We start from the raw sequence: 18,674 nt of genomic DNA on the forward strand, positions 1-18,674 counted from the left end.
AGTCCGTGCGCTGCAATGCGGGAATTTCACAGAGGTCAATTGCCAAAGTTTCTAGGTGTGGGCTGAAACCCCCCAGCCCGCTCTTGTGTTTTTATTCAGCTTTATTTTCTGACTGTTTTTCAGAAGAAAGTTAATCCACCTAGAAAATTTCAGTCCAAGCGATTAGCTCGCCAACGCCACAATTGGAGCATAATGGAGAATATAACGTTTATGACTCTTGTAAGTGCTAGAGACTCTAACTTCTGCCTAGAATAAGCATAGTTTCTAAGGAAGGATTTAAAGCTCTACTTGTGCTTTGCTCATGCACTTCACTACTCTTCTCTGGAAACCTACCCCACTGACCCATTATGCTGTGTTCAAACACACGAGCAGCAATTAACGTACTCATCTGCCTCACCTGTCACACGTGTATTTAAAATTCCATCTTAGCATCTCGGAGTTTCTTAAGCTCGTCAGCAAAACCCAAAGCACTGATGTACTCTGAGGCACTGCGCATTGTTTTTTTCTCTCCGTGTGTTGCACCAGTTTCACACCCCATTGAGTTCAGGAGAGCTATACAGCGGGAAATTAGACCCAGAGTACAGATACAGGTTTAAATCCATTTCTAAAACGCTGTAACACACTGCTCTGCAGCCCTCTAATGGAGAAAATGGCAGACACGTTCAGCAAAATGGAATGGAATTAACGGGTAACAAAGAAATTTCCCCTGGAGGAGGCAGCTCTGAAAACACATATTCAATTAAGAGCAGACAGATATTTTCCTGCTGTTGAAGTGACTGGTACTTAGGCACTTATTTCCTTATCCAGAGCAGAAGGTCACGAGTTCTCCTTTTTAGTGAGAAGCAGGGCTGGAGGGGTGAATGAAATGAGTGGGAAGGGCGCAGGTGAAACCTCCTGGAGACCTCACCCTCCCCACCTTTGCTGGGCAAGTCATTGCCACCGAGGACGTCCCTGCTCCTTTGCTGTGTCCCTGGGAGACAGTCTGTGTCCCGCCTGGACAAGGTCCCCCGCCTGGACAAGGTTCCCCACCTGGACAAGGTCCTGTGCAGCCTGCTGTAGGTGACCCTGCTTTGGCAGGGGGGTTTGACTGGGTGACCTACAGGGGTCCCTTCCAACCCTGAACATTCTGTGATTCTGTGAGAGGTCGTCCGGGGAGCGGCCATTAACACCCGGCGACGCCCTCTGAAAACGTGACACGTTGCTAGCACCGTCTCACCGGGCCGCAGCCTCACACCGCGCGTTTAACGAGCCGCGTCCTCCCCTGCGCTGCTCACGCACCCGTTTCACCCCGACCTGCTGCGAGGAGTCGCTCCGGGTGACACCTGCTCCTTCCTCTCCGCCAAATCCTAACCCAGCGTAACACTGAGCGGCTCCGCCTCGTCAGCGGTTCTCGTTAGGAGGACTCTCTATTGGGATCTTACCTGGCATTTTCAGGGCAAGCTTCAGGAAAGGTTCAGAAATTGTGGAGCAGCTCTGCCTTCAGTCTGCTGGGGATACCTTTTTACTCTGTCTCAGCTGCCTTCTCAACAGCTTAAGTGTCTGGAAGAAATAGGAGTTGCGGGAATTCGCTCAAGATAATGGTAGGGGAAAGTAATGATATTTTTCTCAAACACTGTAGGAATATGCCTACTCTGGATCCCATCGAGTTGTTCAAGTCCATTGGACATCGACATTGAAACAGTAGCCAAAGGTATCTGTCATTTCTGACTCGTCTCGTAAGCTGAAGCATTAGTCACAGAGAGCTGTGCCTTTATTTTAAACCTCCATCCCACACGGGAATAAAGGAGGAAACCATATATTCTCATTTCATTAGCTAACCTGAACAAGCCAAATGACCCACACTAGCTCTCCAAGAAACGCAGTGGTTCCCAGTCCAGCCTCAGCACGTCTTCAAGGTATTTATTTAAAGCTCCTTGAGCTTTAAACAGGTGTGGGGCTGGTCACTTTTCAGACCATGAATTTTTAGGAGCCATTCTGAAGCACGTTTAGCAGAAGAGACCCGGGATGACACTGTTTTACAGAGCGGCGCCGGTATTTTTGTGAGTACTTGCCATCTCCAAGGATGAGCGTGGTCTGGCTGCCACGTGGGGAGAAGTATGTGTTTGTGTAGATGTTCCCCGCTCTGCTGTCATCAAACACTGAAATAGCCTGTTTTAAAGTGCTGAAGAAACTAGAATGCAGTCCCTGGTGCCTAGATCTATCATTAGAGGGGCATTACTGAAGGATGTGACCTACCAGATTGCAGGGTTTCTTATTTTACAGCATTAAAGGACTCGTCAACCCTGAAGGGACTCAGGGAGGGAGGATGGAGAGGATGAAACCACCTGGACGTGCAGCACTGCAGGTTTCAAGCTCCGAGTCCCAGGGCTTGGCAGATGTGGTGCATCTGTTTAACAGCCTTACTGCTTCTGGGCTTCAGCCTGAGAATTGCTCCAGCCCCACGCGCCACAGAGCATCCCCCCTGCACTCGCATTAGGCTGCTCTTAATGTTCAGAGGGAAACAACAAAAGTTCCCCTTTTCCTTTACAGCTCTTTCAATTTCCTCTTAATGAAGGTGGAATATAAAGTGTTGAAGGAAAAAGCAGTTTTTCCCCTACAGTAGAATTTCCTTTTCAGTTATTTTTAATCTGACATCTGTTTTAACATGCACTCACACACTACATTTATTTTAATTTTATTCCCTCCCTTGTGTTTTATTATTTACCTCCTGTTCCAAAGTGATCACAAAAGATTACACTTCTGTGAAGCAGTAACAGCGGTGGCGATCATCTCTCTTACTTCTCCCAACTTTTCTTTCTCCCCCTCTGTTTTCCCTTTATATACATCTTCCTGTCACTGCCCTCCCAGAGGCCTCATTAGAGTCGCCATCAGATGGGCTGATGGCATCCATGGGCTTTTTTGGAATTGGACAGATCTGTGCTAACTAGAAGACAAAGCACTTCTTGTTCAGAGCCCGCACAGTCGCTCTTCGCTCTGGTTCAGCTCACGCCTTTAAATAGGTTACAGCAAGAAATCAAGCTCCGGGTCAGGCGGTGCTTTGAAGAAAGCCCAAGACTCTGCTGCAGGCAGCAGAAAGCAGCCAACGCTGAGACGCGCCAGCCTGCAGCCAGCGCTCCGCCGTGATGCCGTCTGAATGTTCCATTTCCCCTGGAAATGAAGAAAACAGCCTTACATTTCCCACATCAGCCCAGATGTAGGAAGAGAACCGGGTGGCCGGTTTGCTTGTTTGCTTGTTTGTTGTGACTACTAAATAGGTGAGAACTCGTGTAAGCCTTTGAATAAAAACAGAACTCATGCTTTGAATAAAAACAGAACTACTATTGAAATGGAAATATCAGCTTATAAAGCTTTCCCTTCTTTTTCTGGGCAAACCATCATCCGTTTTGGGGTTTGGTTTTATACAACACTGTACTGTATAGATATGATGCTAATCTCCACCACATAAGCCTGCAAAGCTCCTTTCTCTACTCCTCCCACAGAGCAAGCAAGACTTGAAAAAACAAGTGCAGTCAGTTCCAGTATGGCTTCCTCAGTTTGTTAACGTTCTTTAAAAAATCCTCTGTTTTCATCTCAGCTAAGGACGCATTTCTGCACTGACGCTTTTACAATTCAGTGATTTCAAATGCTCCCTGTGATCTTGGAGATCTGAAACGGTGATGCTTCAAGAAAGCTTAGCTTCCAGAAGACCAAATTTTCTGCAATTTCCAAAAAGTAGCAACCCACAAGATGTCCCCAGTACTCAAAACAGAGCCACTTCAAACCACTAGACTCATTAAGAATGGCTAGAGCGTCTTGTTGGTACTCCTTCATTGCATCAATGTTAAATTTCATTAAAGGATATTAAAACAACTTCCATAAAATCATAGAATCATTATGGTTGGAAAAGACCTCTAAGATCATCAAGCGCAACCATTAACCCACCGCCACCATGCCTGCTAAACTATGTCCCAAAGTGCCACATCTACACGTTTTTTGAACACCTCCAGAGACGGTGACTCAACCACCTCCCTGGGCAATCTGTTCCAATGCCTGACCACTCTTTCAGTGAAGAATTTTTCCTAATATCCAGCCTAAATCTCCCCTGATGCAACCTGAGGCCATTTCCCCTCGTCCTATCACTTTGTCACTCTTTCTCTTGGTAAGTGATTACTGTAGGTCCTCGCAGAAGGGGAAGGATCTCTAAATCATCTAGAACAGAGGAAAGGTCTCTGCAATATAGCTGGTTAGGACCTGACAGTCACCCATCACTTGCTTACTCCTGCTTTTAGGGAGTGCAAGGACTGCAACCTTTCTTGAGGCTTCATTCATTCTCAATCTTACCACCTCTTCATTTAGCACCGTTCCAGCTTTCTGGGATTCTAATAAAAATGGTCAGTTAGTAATTTTACTTATGGTGTCTTGGCATATTAAGAATACGCTTCGCCTTGGTTGCCCTATTACATAAGGACTGCCCAGATGGACAATTCTTTGTCCTTCTCTCCTGGGCAGGTTATGTCTAATTCAAAGCTGTTCCCTCCTCCTACTCCTACCGCACATACATCATCCAGATGTCAGCACTGGTAATTTCAGGAAAAGCTCACCAAGATCTGGATAAAACTTGCAGTTGTTGTTTTGTGGTTTCTTTCCCCCAGGGGAGGCAAGGAGCCAAAGTTCCAGCAGAGCAAAATAAAATTAAAAGTAGATCAGTATTTTCTGTCTCCATAGCATGTGCTATGGTATATAACGTATGTTCCCTGCTTCACAAAGGAAATGAAAGAATGAACTTATATGACTGATGAAATAAAGATATCAAAGTATTACTTGCCCCAGCTGATATGCACGCTTCTCACATAATTACTATTTAATAACTTTATTTCCTACAAACCAGAAAAAAAGCTTACCCTCTCTCCCAATTCCCCCTTCTTGTAAATAAGCTGATGCAGATCTTCTAAATTTGCAGTTTCTACTTGACTTTCTTCTTGAATTTATTCTCTTCTTTGCAAAGTAATGTGGTCTGCAAAATGAAGCTATTTAAAATCCTAAATGAATAAGTGTTATAAAAATAATAAATTAGTATACAAGACTTACTTGCACAAAACATATGTTATACTCTGAAATACATTTAGATGGGACTGCATAATTGCCTGTTCCTTTTCTAATGGCCTGAAGCACAGCGCTAAATCTGAACCTTTCCCAAAGTCTATGCAGCGACGGAGTGCCCCCCCTCCCTGGTTCCCAGCTGAGTTCAGGTCCCCATTGCCTTTCACGCGCTGTCTGCGGGAGTGATGACCACCTGCAGCAGCCTCGATAAATCTCAACTGCCCCCTGACCACGGGGACTAAATAGCAACAAACGGCCATCAGCAATGGGAATGATGGAAGAGAGGGCAGTGGAAGTGCTGGTCAGGGCGACGGGCAGCAAGCCCAGGAGCCCGCACCGTGAGCGATTCCAGTTCCCCGCGGGCAGGGGTGTAGGTCCTGCTACACCAGCCTCCAACCTGAGCTCAAAACATGTGTTAGTTCCTGCATCCTCCATGTTCAGCTTTCTGACGAGCTCGGTACTGGAACGAGCCCAGTGACTCCTCTGGCCCTGCCCATCCTTTCCCCAGCCAGAGCAGGGGCCCAGGAGCCCCACTTCAGCCCAGTCCACGGCCCCCAGCCATGTTGCAGAAGTGCCGGTCTCCAGCCCTGCTCTGTCTCTGGAACGGACCTCGGCCCCACGCCGTGGGTAGCTGTCTCCTGGACAGGAGCCTTGGAGGTGCCCTGTTGCATCACTCCAGCCCTGTCCCCTGCCGCTCCTGACCAGACCCGGTTCATCCTCTGGCATTGCCTGGGGCTGTCCACAGAGCAGCACCCTTACTGCTCCCCAATGTTAGCTTCTGTAGGAGGAGCGAGAGCCCAGGCTCTGGGTCACGCTGGGGGTCCGCAACTGCAGACAACATAGATACAACTCGCTTGAGCCACAGAGAAGGTGACAACCAGTCACTCTGTAACACTGAGCCTTCTGCTTATTCCTTGAAAAAACCCCACCCCCAAAACCAGAAACATCTTTATTTGAATGTGTTTACAGATTCTGTTACTTTTACATTTTGTGTTTCCCCTCAAGAAATTACAGGTTTCAATAGAAAAACGTTTAAATTACTTTCCAAAGAATTTAGCTTCTTCCAAACCCCTGGTTGGCTTGGAGCTGCACTGTATTTCATATCGGTGTGTTTGTAACGCTCACGGAGAAGGGAAGGGGCTATCTTTGCCTTCCCAGGGAGTCGGACCTCTCTATCTGCAAAGCAACCAGCAGCAGCCCATGCGCACGTCAAAACGAAGGGGGCTGTCAACAGAAATACAAACCATTCATCCTGGAAAGTTCATCAATCGACATGTGGCCTCCACGGAAACAGTGAGGTTGCTCTCAAACAGAGGGCCTCACATTAAATAGCCAGGTGGCAAAGCTGGACCTTCATTCATTTTAAGGGACTAAACAGAATGCCTTCATCTAGAAACTAAAGCAGCTCCAAAAAATAGTTTCTATGTTTGTGCTAAATGTTCAAAACACAACCAACAACAAAAAAAAGCATGCTTTGCAAGTGAGGTCAGTCTTTCTGTCACAGAAGTATTGCAATACGCTCTAACATCTATATGGCGAGAGCTACAGAACATCAGAACCCAGCGCGAGGTTGCTGGGGGGGCACGGCAGTGCGCTTGACAGGAGGTGACTTCACGTAACGGGCTCTGTATTTCTGAAAGCTCAGCAGCAGAATTCTCCTCTAAATACGCAAACAGGCACTGGATTTTAACTTCAAGAAGCTGGCAGTGAAATCAGAAGGAAAACCTGTGGCAAAAAGGCCACTTTCCAGGAAAACAGACGTGTGGAAACACAGTCACGGCTCAGCCTCATGTTCTCTGTTGAGACCTCAGCCAGAAAAAGGTTGAGCGCCTCGGATAAACTGCTTCCCGGGAAATCAAGGCCCATTTTTCATACTGAGCACTGCATATAGGATTTTGCTTTCTGTATATGTTGTTTCTCTGGTATTTTTCCCCCCCCATTCAGCTTTCCTATCTAAGGCGTTCAGCAGAGCACTGGTGATTCAGGTGGTTTAACCAGATAAATAACCGAGTTATTATCTTTATGAAGCACTGATCTCTCTGTAATAAATGTACCTTGTAGCTTGATTTACAGCAAAACCCTCCTCCTCTTACTTCCCTGATGAGACCTACTTAAGTCAGCGAGACTAGTCATGATGATGAGATAATTAAGTTTTTAGTACAACTCTAGTTAGTGAGCAGAATGCAGTTCTGAAATAATGAATCTACTCGCTCCAGTCTGATATTCAAAAGGTGCTGATGATTTCGGTATTATTCTTAATGTGCTCCAAGAAAAGTACTTTTTACATTAAAGCTGTAAACCCTGTACAGGACACAATTCAAAACCACCTTTTAAATTAAAGAATTGCTTTTAGAATGGCAAAGTTGAAGTTCAGCCAGCATAGCACTGACACCTGCAAACTGACAGCCAAACCCCTCCACATTAAAATGCAAAGATTTGCATGAATGCGTTTTAAAATGACAGGAGACAGGAATGGGAGCTTCTGAGCAAGTTAGACAAAAATTTTAAGAGTGAAATGCCTAAAAATAGGCCCCTGAATGCATAGTTAGGCACCTATATAGAGGCTGCTTGATTTTCAGTTGTTCTGATCACCCAGAGCTTCCATTAAGTTCAGGAGCAACTGTGGATACTCGGCTGTTCTGGAAATCAAGCCACCTTTATTCAAGGGTCTAAATATGGATGTCTGTGCCCAAGCTGGGGGGAAAAAAACACACACAAAAAAAGGGGCTTTTTGCTACAGAGACATTTTATAAAAGAAAGTAATAGCCAAGTCTCATTTTCTCAGGTTACCATGCTTGAAACTGAATCAACATAACAATTAATACTGCAACACGTGTGTGGCAGAAGATTTTGTCTGAGGTGAATGGAAAGCTATTCCGAGATCTGTAGCTCTTAATTAGCAATCTGAAACATTCCATAGATATTTCATATTCTGCAACTGCAAAGAGTTACCAGGCCACCTAAATCTTTTTCATAGTATTTCAGTGTTGCCATTAATAAGCTTTTCAGACTGGTCTGAGGAAGACTTTGCAAGATTAACTTTGCAAATCTGTAAGTATTAACTATTTAACTACTTCAGAATTACCATTTTTTCTGCTTCTGGATCAAGTACAACCAGCAGACTTGAGCATATTTTTAAATACTGTAAAACATGAAGAAGGGAGAATTAGGCCTTTAATTCTATCGTATGCACTTGGTTGTCAGAAGACTTCTGAATGCTGTTTGCTTAAAGACCTCTTTTGTAAAAGTAATCCTGAGTTGATTTTGTGTCTAAGCCATTGCCAGGTCATGCCGACGTGCGTAAGAGCCAGTCACGTGATAGAAAATCTGCAAGAAAAAAGGAAATTTATGATGGAATTATATATGACTATAAACCTGAAAGTGTCATGGAAGTTACAAATTAAAGGCATGCCAGATGAAGATGACGGATATTTGTTTCTGTGTGTGTGTGCATAAAATATGATGTAATATACCTTTATATATCTGCTTATAGGATCTGAGCTAAGGGCTCTTGCTGCTTTGCTTAGAAAAAAGAAAAAAGCAGAGTCTTGTTGCTTTTAACTAAGTTTTCAAAAGAGCTACGTAGAAGACAATGCTTTACTCTCACTGTAATCTGATTTTTGATGATTTCAGTATTAAATTGTGATATTCAAAGTATCCAGAATTGCTTATGCTCTTACATCGTTCATTTCAAACTATTCTTTTAACTGCATTGTGGGGGGGGGGGGGCGTTCTCCCCATTTTCTCTGTTTGTTGGGTTTTTTTTCAATACCTATTTGTTTTATTGAATACAATGATGGGTACATTTTATCTTACATGGTTTTAGATGGCACAGTATAGCAGGGCTTTGGTGATGACTGGGGCATTTGTGCAATCCCTGGCAGATAATAGGATGCCAACCTTCAGGAATCAGCACAAATCGTGCCACACAATTGTGTTGTGAGACTCCGCAGCAATGGCAGTGGCAACAAGAAAGCTCATGCTGCTTTGTCATAACCAGGGACATGATTTTAGGTCAGGAGTGAGGCAGAGGCAGTCTGGCAGTGAAGCAAACCAATATTATTCTCGTTGCAGGAGGGAGCCAGGGGTTTTCAACAGCCATGAACATTCACCTGACATCTCTCAGCTGTTCTGTACTTCGTAAGACATGTCCGCATTTCAGTTTCTAGGAAAGGTGGGAAAAGCGAACAGACTGATGCTTTTCCCCGCCCCCAAATCCCCTACATCTCATGTTCTCCCGCCAGCAGCAAGAACACAAAGACTCTAAAACTTTCTTCTTGGTTAAAGCTAATGTCGCCTTATCACCTGGGTTTAATGAACACAGGAGCGAAGTTCAGGAGCCCTAATGGTGTAGTAGTTCCTATGACACTACGCTATTCTCAGCTATGCTGTACCCTTCAGGGTCAATCCCCTGGACCACTGAGGTAGGCTGTGGGTACACAGGTCAGAACCGTTCTTCCCACCAGGAGCTACACATCGCCACTGAACCCCATGCACTATTCGTCTGCCAGCAAACACACTGACCAGCCTGCACAAAAATAAAAGCAATTAGAAAAACGAGGCTTCGTAGGAGGCAATTGCTTTTTTTCCTCAGGAAATAATCAATATGTAAAAAGTTCTCTATCAGCAGTACCATGTGTAGGATGAGACGTGCCTTCCTCCACAGCACGGAAATACACTGTGAGCAGCTGCGGCACAGCGACACAGAGGATCCGTGAGGGTCAGCTGAACTGGCAACAGCGAGGAGTGCAGGGAAGCAGGCTGCCATGCCTTTGCAAAAGACTCTGTATATGTACAAATCGAGCCTCTTCGCTCACTGCATTGTGAACGTGGCCCAGGCAATTGCCAGTTGCTGGAATACCAGAGTGCCAGATGCCTCTAATTTCAGGACAAATTTAAAGAAATACTGGGATGGAAGTGAACCTGTCGTTAATAACAAATTAGACAGGCTGAGGGAGTTGGGGGTGTTCAGCCTGGAGAAGAGAAGGCTGCGGGGTGATCTTATAGCAGCCTGAAAGTACCTGAAGGGGCCTACAGGAAGGATGGAGAGGGACTTCTCCCAAGGCTGTGTAGTGATAGGACAAGGGAGAACGGCTGTAAACTATCAGAGGGCAGATTTAGATTAGATATTAGGAAGAAATTCTTCACTGTGAGGGTGGTGAGGCACTGGCACAGGTTGCCCAGAGAAGCTGTCGATGCCCCTTCCTGGCAGTGTTCAAGCCCAGGTTGGATGGAGCTCTGAGCAACCTGGTCTGGTGGAAGGTGTCCCTGCTCATGGCAGGGGGGTTGGAACCAGATGATCTTTAAGGTCCCTTCCAGCTCAAACCATTCTGTGACTCTATGATTCTTTTATCTTTTACACAGCACCAAAAAGCACCTTCTGCAAAAACAGTAAGCCAGCACATTTAGAAAGATTACTTTTTCTCTCCATCAAGCTGAAAAACATTAACAACTAACCTGTTTTTCGATGTCTTCCAGCAAACTACTGGCACCCAGGCGAAAGAGCTCTGGTGTTAGCCATTCCACTCCCAGTTCCTCCTTCACCAGCATAAGCCAAGTAATAGCTTCTTTTGCTGTCCGAATGCCCCCAGCAGGTTTAAATCCAACCTTCATATAGAAAAAGGAAGCACCATACACATTTTTCATCCATCAGCAACCCTAGAAGAGCAGTCAGCATTTGGGCATCTGCAGTCTCAAAGTGCCTGTGGTGTATGTAACAGCTCTCCTCTGGTAAGCATCCGACTGCAAACAGTGTAAGCTCTGGACTAGTGCTGGGAGCTATCAAGCCTCAGACAGCCCTGCGAAAGATAACATTTTCACCCCCAGGGACAGCAAGCGAGGGAGCAATACTTTTGACCCCAGTGCGCTTTCTCAGGGGCTGGGTGTGAGGTCCAATGGGAGTACTTTGCCCACAGCATGGACTAGGCCAAGGGAATTAGGCAGGACCTGGGATATCTATGGATCACCTGCTGTCCATGTCGCAACCTGATTCCAGATAGATAACAGCAAATATACACGCAATAACGTAACACCAAAGATGCTGAAATAAAGCACGTGATGCAGCTGACTCTCATGGAGAGCCAACAAGAGATGGCTGAACTTTGCAAAAGGTCTCTGCACCACAGTTATACGTGATGGGGCTGTACATTCAAACGTGCCAGAGGTTTACTTTTCACTAAAATTTTCCAAATGCGAATTTAATTAGGTCTGTCTTTAGTAAAAATTGAAAGTTTTGTGCTTCATGGAACTGCCAAACTTCTCCCTCAACACACGCTGGATATGCTTTCAGTAACTGGACGTGAGATACGTGTTGTATTTGGTCAGGTGAACTGCAATGTAGGTAGAGGTACACACACACCAAGAAAAACCTGTCTCTGAGGTGAAGCATGTCTGGAACCCCACGATCAACCTGCTGTGCAGAGCCAGCACTGAGGCGACTTGGCATGCACCCCTAATGCCAGTCTTACAGTTACATGACGTTTAAATGCATCGCATGCCAAGACACAGCTTGTGACACACAGCTATCAAACCCCTCCTCAAAAATTCCGTCACCCACATTAGCCAAAATGTTGGTCAGCAGCAGCTTACTAAACTCTTGAAAAACAAGGAGAATTAGGAAAAAAGTGTTTCTGCATCCAAAAAAAAAAAATCTGAACAATTTGTACACAGTGTTTCTTTCTACATTTCCCTCTGCTATAAACCTTTACCCTCGGTACTCTGTCCTGTCAACCTCCTTCTGCAAGAATTACGGTTCTGATTTCTTTATATACATTCCTGAAACCTCACAACATTGAGGATTTCTTTGTACCTTATGGATATAATAGTGGAATCAAAAAGTATGTTTTTAAATGTGGTACCTTTCTTTTTATAGTGAGTTCAGGACATACAAACACAGAATAAATCCTTCTCTCCCACTGAAGCACTGTGATAGCAACATATTTCCAATAAGATTATAAAGATCAGTAACAGGAAAAGCCTGATAAATCCAAAACACAAAGACTGTGGTTTTGTGGATGGATGGATGGATGGATGGACGGATGAATGGAAGGATGGATGGATGGATGCGTGAGTGTATGCATATATCTGTTAACATTAGATTTCCAAAAGGAATTTAAACCACTGCAAGTGGAAAAACATTTTCTAGACAATAAATTAAAATAGTGGAAATGTGTTTTCCCTCAGAAAGAGAAATTGTAATCAAACTCAAATTTAGATTTCTTCCTAGAAATATTACAACTCTCTGAGATAATCTGTGGCAAAAACAAGTAAAATACAGTTAATAAGAGAATTTCAAACACCACGCAGAATTCCTTGTCCTTTTAGCAAATTCCAAAAGCTCTTTTCTTTGCAAAAAAAGCCGACAGACAAGACTGTCCTCTCCTCCATTTACCAGCTTTCCAAACGGCACATCTGGCTGCCATAAAAACGCAAAAAGGATAGGGGGATGGAATGTAATTCAAGAGCAGTACAAAGTCCAGCTACCACTTTCCTGCTGTTTCACAGCATTTCATTATTTTGCTTAATAAGTTCATCTCCTCAAGAATTTTCTCTTCACCTTATATTATTAAAAGTAATAAGTTTTTCTGGATTGGGGGTTTTCCCAACAGAAAAACCAATTTATGTATGTCCTTCAATAATGACAGGAAAAGATTATTTTCCATTATATTGCACACTTTTCATATCACCACCACAGCTTATCATTCAATAAATGTTACTCTGCAACTTGTTCCTTTCCTCGAAGAAGTTTAATTTCTGTATTAACCTGGTTTTCCCAGCCAACGCCTTGCTAGAAAGCATCCCTACAGCAGCAAAATTAGTTTGTTAAAGAAACCATTTAGAAATCTCTTGTCACTGATAATATTGTCTTCAGTTAATAAAAGCACGTAAAGTCAGTTTACATCTAATTCACTGACACACACATGCACACAGACATAAGCACTCGTTCTTAATAACACATTTCATATCATGAATGCATCCTTTTAAAGCAAAAGGTGAATTCAACATTTATATCCAATTATAGGTACAAAGCCGTGCTAATGCCGCAGAGCCCAACCTCTGGCACCCGGCTCGCGTACGCGGCGCTGGTGCCGAGGCGAGTCACCCGGCCCCCGGGATCGGCCTCCGCTTGGCAGCAGCGATGATGATCCCGCAGAAGCAAGGCTGCTGGAGCTGGGCGAGGTGTTGCGCGGCAGAGAGGGACGCAGGCTGGGGAAGGGAGGTGAGGACAGCCCAGGGATCCACGCTGGTCTCACCTAGATGACTACAGAGAGCAGACGGACACCTGTCTAACCTGCTGTCACATGTCCTCAAGCTCCAACAGCCCCAGAAGTCATCTCAGCCCCTGTTCCACTGCTCATGCCATGTCCTAACATCACACCTCAAAAGGCCACCTGCAAGAAGGGACAAAAGGGCGCGCTGGAGAGGACGGGAAGGTGGCCCAGAAATGGGAAGACACGGTCTCCTTCCCCGAGATCTAACTGGCAGCCTCCACTTGTCCACGGATAAAGGAGGTAAGCGGTGGCTTAAGCCCTCCTAGATAACCTCCTCCTTTCTCACCGCTTCAGCGCAAGGATGGATGCACGGCTACTTCATCACTGGCTCAGCCATACGCTCCCCCCTGCTCCTTGCCTCCACTGACCTCACTTGACAGTGACCTGACGGATAAATGTTGTGCACCAGGACACAACTTTCTTCTGGCCCCTGTCCCTCCCTCTGTTCATCTCAGACAACAGGATACAACTGAATCTGCTTCCTCGTACCCTTGGAAAGCCCCCTCTGGCAAGGGAGGAAAGAGCAGAATTTATCCCTTGGGTGGCCAGAACAAAGAAAATAGACTTGTCTACACTGGACAGACTCTCAAAGGCTATAAATTTGTACAGCTCCACTGAGGTTTACGGCGTATGCCAATCACTGCCAGCTTGAGATTTGCCCTGTTAATGGAGATGACCATTTAAATACCTTAAATGGTGAAACAAAACGGAAACCCAAATGGAGCACAGCACGCATCAAGATTGCACGAGCTTTTAGGGAATGAAGTGACAGTTATTCGAGGGAGGAAAGCCAAAAGTGCCCCACTTTTATTTTTTTTAAAGTATACAAATATTAGCAAATGAAATGAGGAATACAAGAGAGAAGTCTCGTTACCTGTTGCTTACACACCCACGGAAGCTAATATATGTGGATTTATATGTTCTACACTTTGAAACTATTACAGTCTGATTTCTTTCTGAGTGAGACTGGCTAATTTTTATAAAGGTAGTGAGAATTACCTTGTTGCCAGTTTGCCAGTAGAATTCTCTAATGGCTCGCATCATGACAACTCCAACTGGAAAGGTCGCGTTTTCCACCTCCTTTCCTGTAGATGTCTTTATAAAATCAGAGCCTGAAAAGCAGTAAAAAGCTTTATGGTAGTTTTACAAAAAGAGCCACCCTGCATATGCATAGTTCACACCCTTCCAAAGACGTCCTCATGCTTCACAGCAATTACGAAGCGCACGTACATTCCAGCAGTGTCCGTGCTAACCTTGCTCTGGTCAAGGTTAGGGAAGGAGGATGATACCCATCTGGTTTCAGAGCAAGTCAGACATCCCTGTGGCTAAATGAACACCCCAGCTCTGAATTCTTTGCTCTAGCAATCAGACCAACAATCTCTTCAGGACAGTCCAATGTAATATATGTTCCCGTATGGACACTCAATATATCTGTATAAATACATTAATAGAAATGCGTCTGACTAACTACAACGATGGAAATTACTTCCTCTGAAGAAATTTTGCATATAAGTCAACTTTTTAGTATTTCCACAAGGATCTTTCTGAATAGAAACCAGTCTTACAAGCCTTTTTAATTTAACTTTGCATCTCTTTAGTCTCCCATTTGACAGTCTAGTACTGCACCTCCTGCAGCTGTGTAAAGTGAAAGGAAAGAAATCTCACGTGTATTTACGAAACCAGCTGTGTAATATTGTAAACAGGGGGAAAACCTTCTTATGCATTTTGCAATTGTAGCATTGCAAATTACTATACTTCATGCCATTGTCTGATATAATGCAGTAATAAGGTCAAAACATCTGTGTTATTTAAAGGAGGAGAGTTAGCGTTGGCTTATTTTTTTCCGGTTTCTCACTTATGAACAATATTCTCCACTGCCTGTCCTGAACACTTGAGTAGTGTTCTTGTGCATTCTTCCTGTCCTAGGTTGGCTTAAAATGAATCCTGCAGCACAATATTACAAAAAGGTAAGAAACTAACCAAAAAATTTGCCTTGCGGTGTATGATCCTGCATTGACACAATACAATGACAAAACTTCTTTAATTGCATTAGGGCGCACTTCATCCCTGGAAACCTACATCTCAGAAAAGGTGTACTGCAGGATCATTAATTATCAAAAGTAATCGGGAGAAGAGGAGTGATAATTCAAACATCGTGTAGTAGTGCATCATCCACTTAAGTCAATTGGAACTGCATCTGCTTCCACTTCAAATTTGGCTTAGGGTCCATTTTGTCTCTTATTTGAATGATGATGCCTCCATAACATCCCCCGGGGTAAGCCGGGAATGTTTCACTACTGGCTCAAACTGAAGAGTTGCCTAGGCTACATTTTGACGGTGTTCTGAGGCACGCTCCAGAGACCCGTCCTCCTGACGACACAGCTGACTGGCACACAGCTCGGTCTCAGCCGGATGGGAAGCTAAGACAAAGCCAGGCATGCTTCTGCGTCCTGTGATTTAAACACAGTTGAACGGCATCACTAACATTGTGTCTTGTAAGACCACGGTTTTCTCTGTAGGCTTCCTGCCCGGGCACTAACTCAGCCCGTTAGTGATTAAACCGCACCCTCCTATGACAATTCCCATTCTAAAGAGAAACAATTATTTGCAAAAAAAGTTCTAACTCCGGAGAAAGTGCAACGTGCAGAAGAGGCAATTAATAATTGATTGAGCTTTGCAAAGAATGAAGCACGTAGGATAGACAATTGAGTTACATATTTCAGAGGTACTCCCTTCCAGAGAGACACTACGGACATCTGATAGTCGCATTAAAACAAGTAACAGTGGAAGTGAAACTTCAACATCGCCAAATTATATTTTTAATTTCCCTTTCGAAATGTAGCACTTAAAGTCCTTCAGTGCAATACTTTTCATTTTTCCTAGTATAAGGTAAGTCAAAGCTTTTATAAGTCTTATAATTACAAGTCTCTATGGTACAGTTTCATTAAAAACTTTCATTAAACAACAGCTGCCCTTGTATATGGTCTTCTAATCAATTTGGTCAAACAGAATGACTTCTAATCAGCTGTTGATAAAAATAGAAGATGAAATTTTAATTCTAATAGATTAACCACAAACTCAAGATAGTCTTCAAAATCCATCTAGCTCTATTCTCCAGTGGATTTAACGACTATTCAGCAACTCATTACTAAATAGAACAAGATGAACATTTTCCAGTTCATTAAAGAAATGTACTATGTATTTTTGCATTGTCCTCATGATTCGTTACAGGGAGTCTTAATTACAAGATAATGGATAATGGTTATTAAATGCAGACTCCAGTAATGAAGCTCTATTCATTTGCGAGCCTCAGAGACTGCAAAGAGGGGAAAATAAAATTACTAGCTTCAAAAGATTAACGGATCAAATTATTATTCAATTTTGAAAATCTCATTCAGACTTCATAGAAACAAGAAGAGATTAAAAACTAGTATTAGTACAAAAGTAGTGCATTTATATATTTATTTTTAAATAATATCTTACGGCTATTACCAGAATAATCAGCTTTAGATGTGATTATTAGACAAACATACAGCCAATTTAGTAGCATCCTCTAACAATGAAAACAATACATTTTTATTTCTTGAACAAATTCTATTTATGACACAAGAGCTTGCTAGCAGGACTGCATGCAGCCTCTTGCAGAGAGGAGGATGCACGCTAGCAAAGAGTGCCACAATGGAAGGTGCTATCAACGCTTAGATTTCAGGAATGAAAAGGGGGATTTAAAAATCAACCACGGCCGTAAAAAGCACCTCATTAGTTGACTTTATGCTAACCTTGCAATAATAAGGGAGTTTCATGAAGTCCATTTCTTATTCAAGTTTTCAGAAACAAGTCTAAGGAATGAAGTTCAGCAAGAGTTTCATCTGGAAATCTAAGCGATGATTTAGAAACTGGGTTTTATCACCCATCTTCTCATCTTCCTATGAATGTATACACTCAAAAAATCAAGGCTTGTATTAAAATACACGCTGGATGACTTTCCCCTTCGTTAGAGTAGGTTACATCATCCAATGAAACACTAAATCAAAGACTTCTTCTTCAGGGCAGATTTCTTGGCCCAGTGATCCTGGAAAAGGCCACCCTTTCTACCCTCTTCTAATGTGCAGCCAGAGCAGTACATTGCCTTTCAAGGCAGCAAGTCATGTAAGACTCCTTCAATCAGTCAGGAGTGGAGACACGAAAGCCTTTTTGAAACACAGCAGCATTACACGCCTGTTTCAGGCAGGCTTGCTGCCAACCTCGCGACCCACCTGCGCGTGACGCATCGCAGCACCACAGCCTGGCAAGCACACACTGCATCGGCTTACCATAACCAGAAATGGAAATCTGAATAAAGCTTAAGAAATGCAAACAGTGCCGCAGCCTCTGCTTGAGAGGTTCTCTGTGGCCGAGAGCAACCGAGCTCCGCGCCGTTAGGAGCCAGACCGCTTGGGTTGCAGTCACGTATCTTGTGAAGTCTGGTAGAGCATTATAAGATATTAAATCCCCTCTTCCCGTGCGCTCTCACCCCCCATACACACACAACCCTCAGCCACTGCACTCCACCAAAGACCAAAGCAAGCCAGCTGAACGTGCACATGCTAAAAAGAAAATTGGTGTGTTCACGGCTTGCTGCCCGAGTCCCTGCCTGGAGGTCAAGATGAAGTCCATTGCATTATTTCTATTCCAGATACTCCCGCAGCCGTGTTTATGGTAGCGCCTGAGCAGAAGCGTAGAGCTGAGGTATACAGAAGCTGAGTGACTCACCCAAGGCCTCTCAGCAAGCATTTGGCAGGGCAGGGATTGAGTGCCCTGGTCTCCCAAAGGCCAGAAGAGCTGCCACAACTGGCCCAGCCTATCGCTGTTCCCTACGCCATCTTGAAATGCTACAAAGCTTCCCAGTCCACATAACATTGAAGCAGAGCCTGTGAACCAGAGCATCTTATTTAGTTGACAGCATCCAGGAAACACACTCTGGTTCCATAATTAAGCAATAAGGAATAATAAGCAGTATAGCAATCATGGAGTAATCGCAACCTTTTGGTTGTGACGTGCTTCAAATGCCCTTGGGGAATGATTATCTCCTGATATCTACAGACTCTGTGTTGTTGCCTTACTCTTAATAAAGAACAAAGATACGTCTGGTAGTTTTAAACAACAGTTTAGAGAGAGATGCTTGTGGAGGGACAATTAGGCCATGCTACTTTGTAAGTACCTGCCACGAGCACAAATATGTCCTGGTTGCTGCAACTCAGATATAACAATATGCGGTGACACAGGGTGAACACATACCCTTCCAAGACTTCTAGGACTGGTGGCAAAAAGAGCCATGCTGCTGAG

At 44.1% G+C, this 18,674-nt stretch overlaps 1 protein-coding gene across 15 annotated transcripts in view; it reads right to left on the reverse strand.

Annotated features, from left to right (window-relative positions):
* DERA (deoxyribose-phosphate aldolase) overlaps positions 1-18,674 on the reverse strand; it is a 76,651-nt gene that overhangs the window by 13,518 nt on the left and 44,459 nt on the right. For 3 of the 15 annotated variants that reach the window (XM_075440490.1, XM_075440500.1, XM_075440482.1), the window contains exons 7-9: positions 14,349-14,461; positions 10,537-10,686; positions 5,035-8,406 (exon numbers count right to left, since the gene is read on the reverse strand). In XM_075440490.1, the coding sequence (XP_075296605.1) occupies positions 8,350-8,406; positions 10,537-10,686; positions 14,349-14,461 (320 nt within the window). In that variant the 3' untranslated portion in view covers positions 5,035-8,349. The other 12 variants (XR_012765939.1, XR_012765935.1, XR_012765941.1 and 9 more) reach the window with 10 other exon arrangements.

Source organism: Opisthocomus hoazin, chromosome 1, assembly GCF_030867145.1.
Source record: "Opisthocomus hoazin isolate bOpiHoa1 chromosome 1, bOpiHoa1.hap1, whole genome shotgun sequence".
NCBI classification, from domain to species: domain Eukaryota; kingdom Metazoa; phylum Chordata; class Aves; order Opisthocomiformes; family Opisthocomidae; genus Opisthocomus; species Opisthocomus hoazin.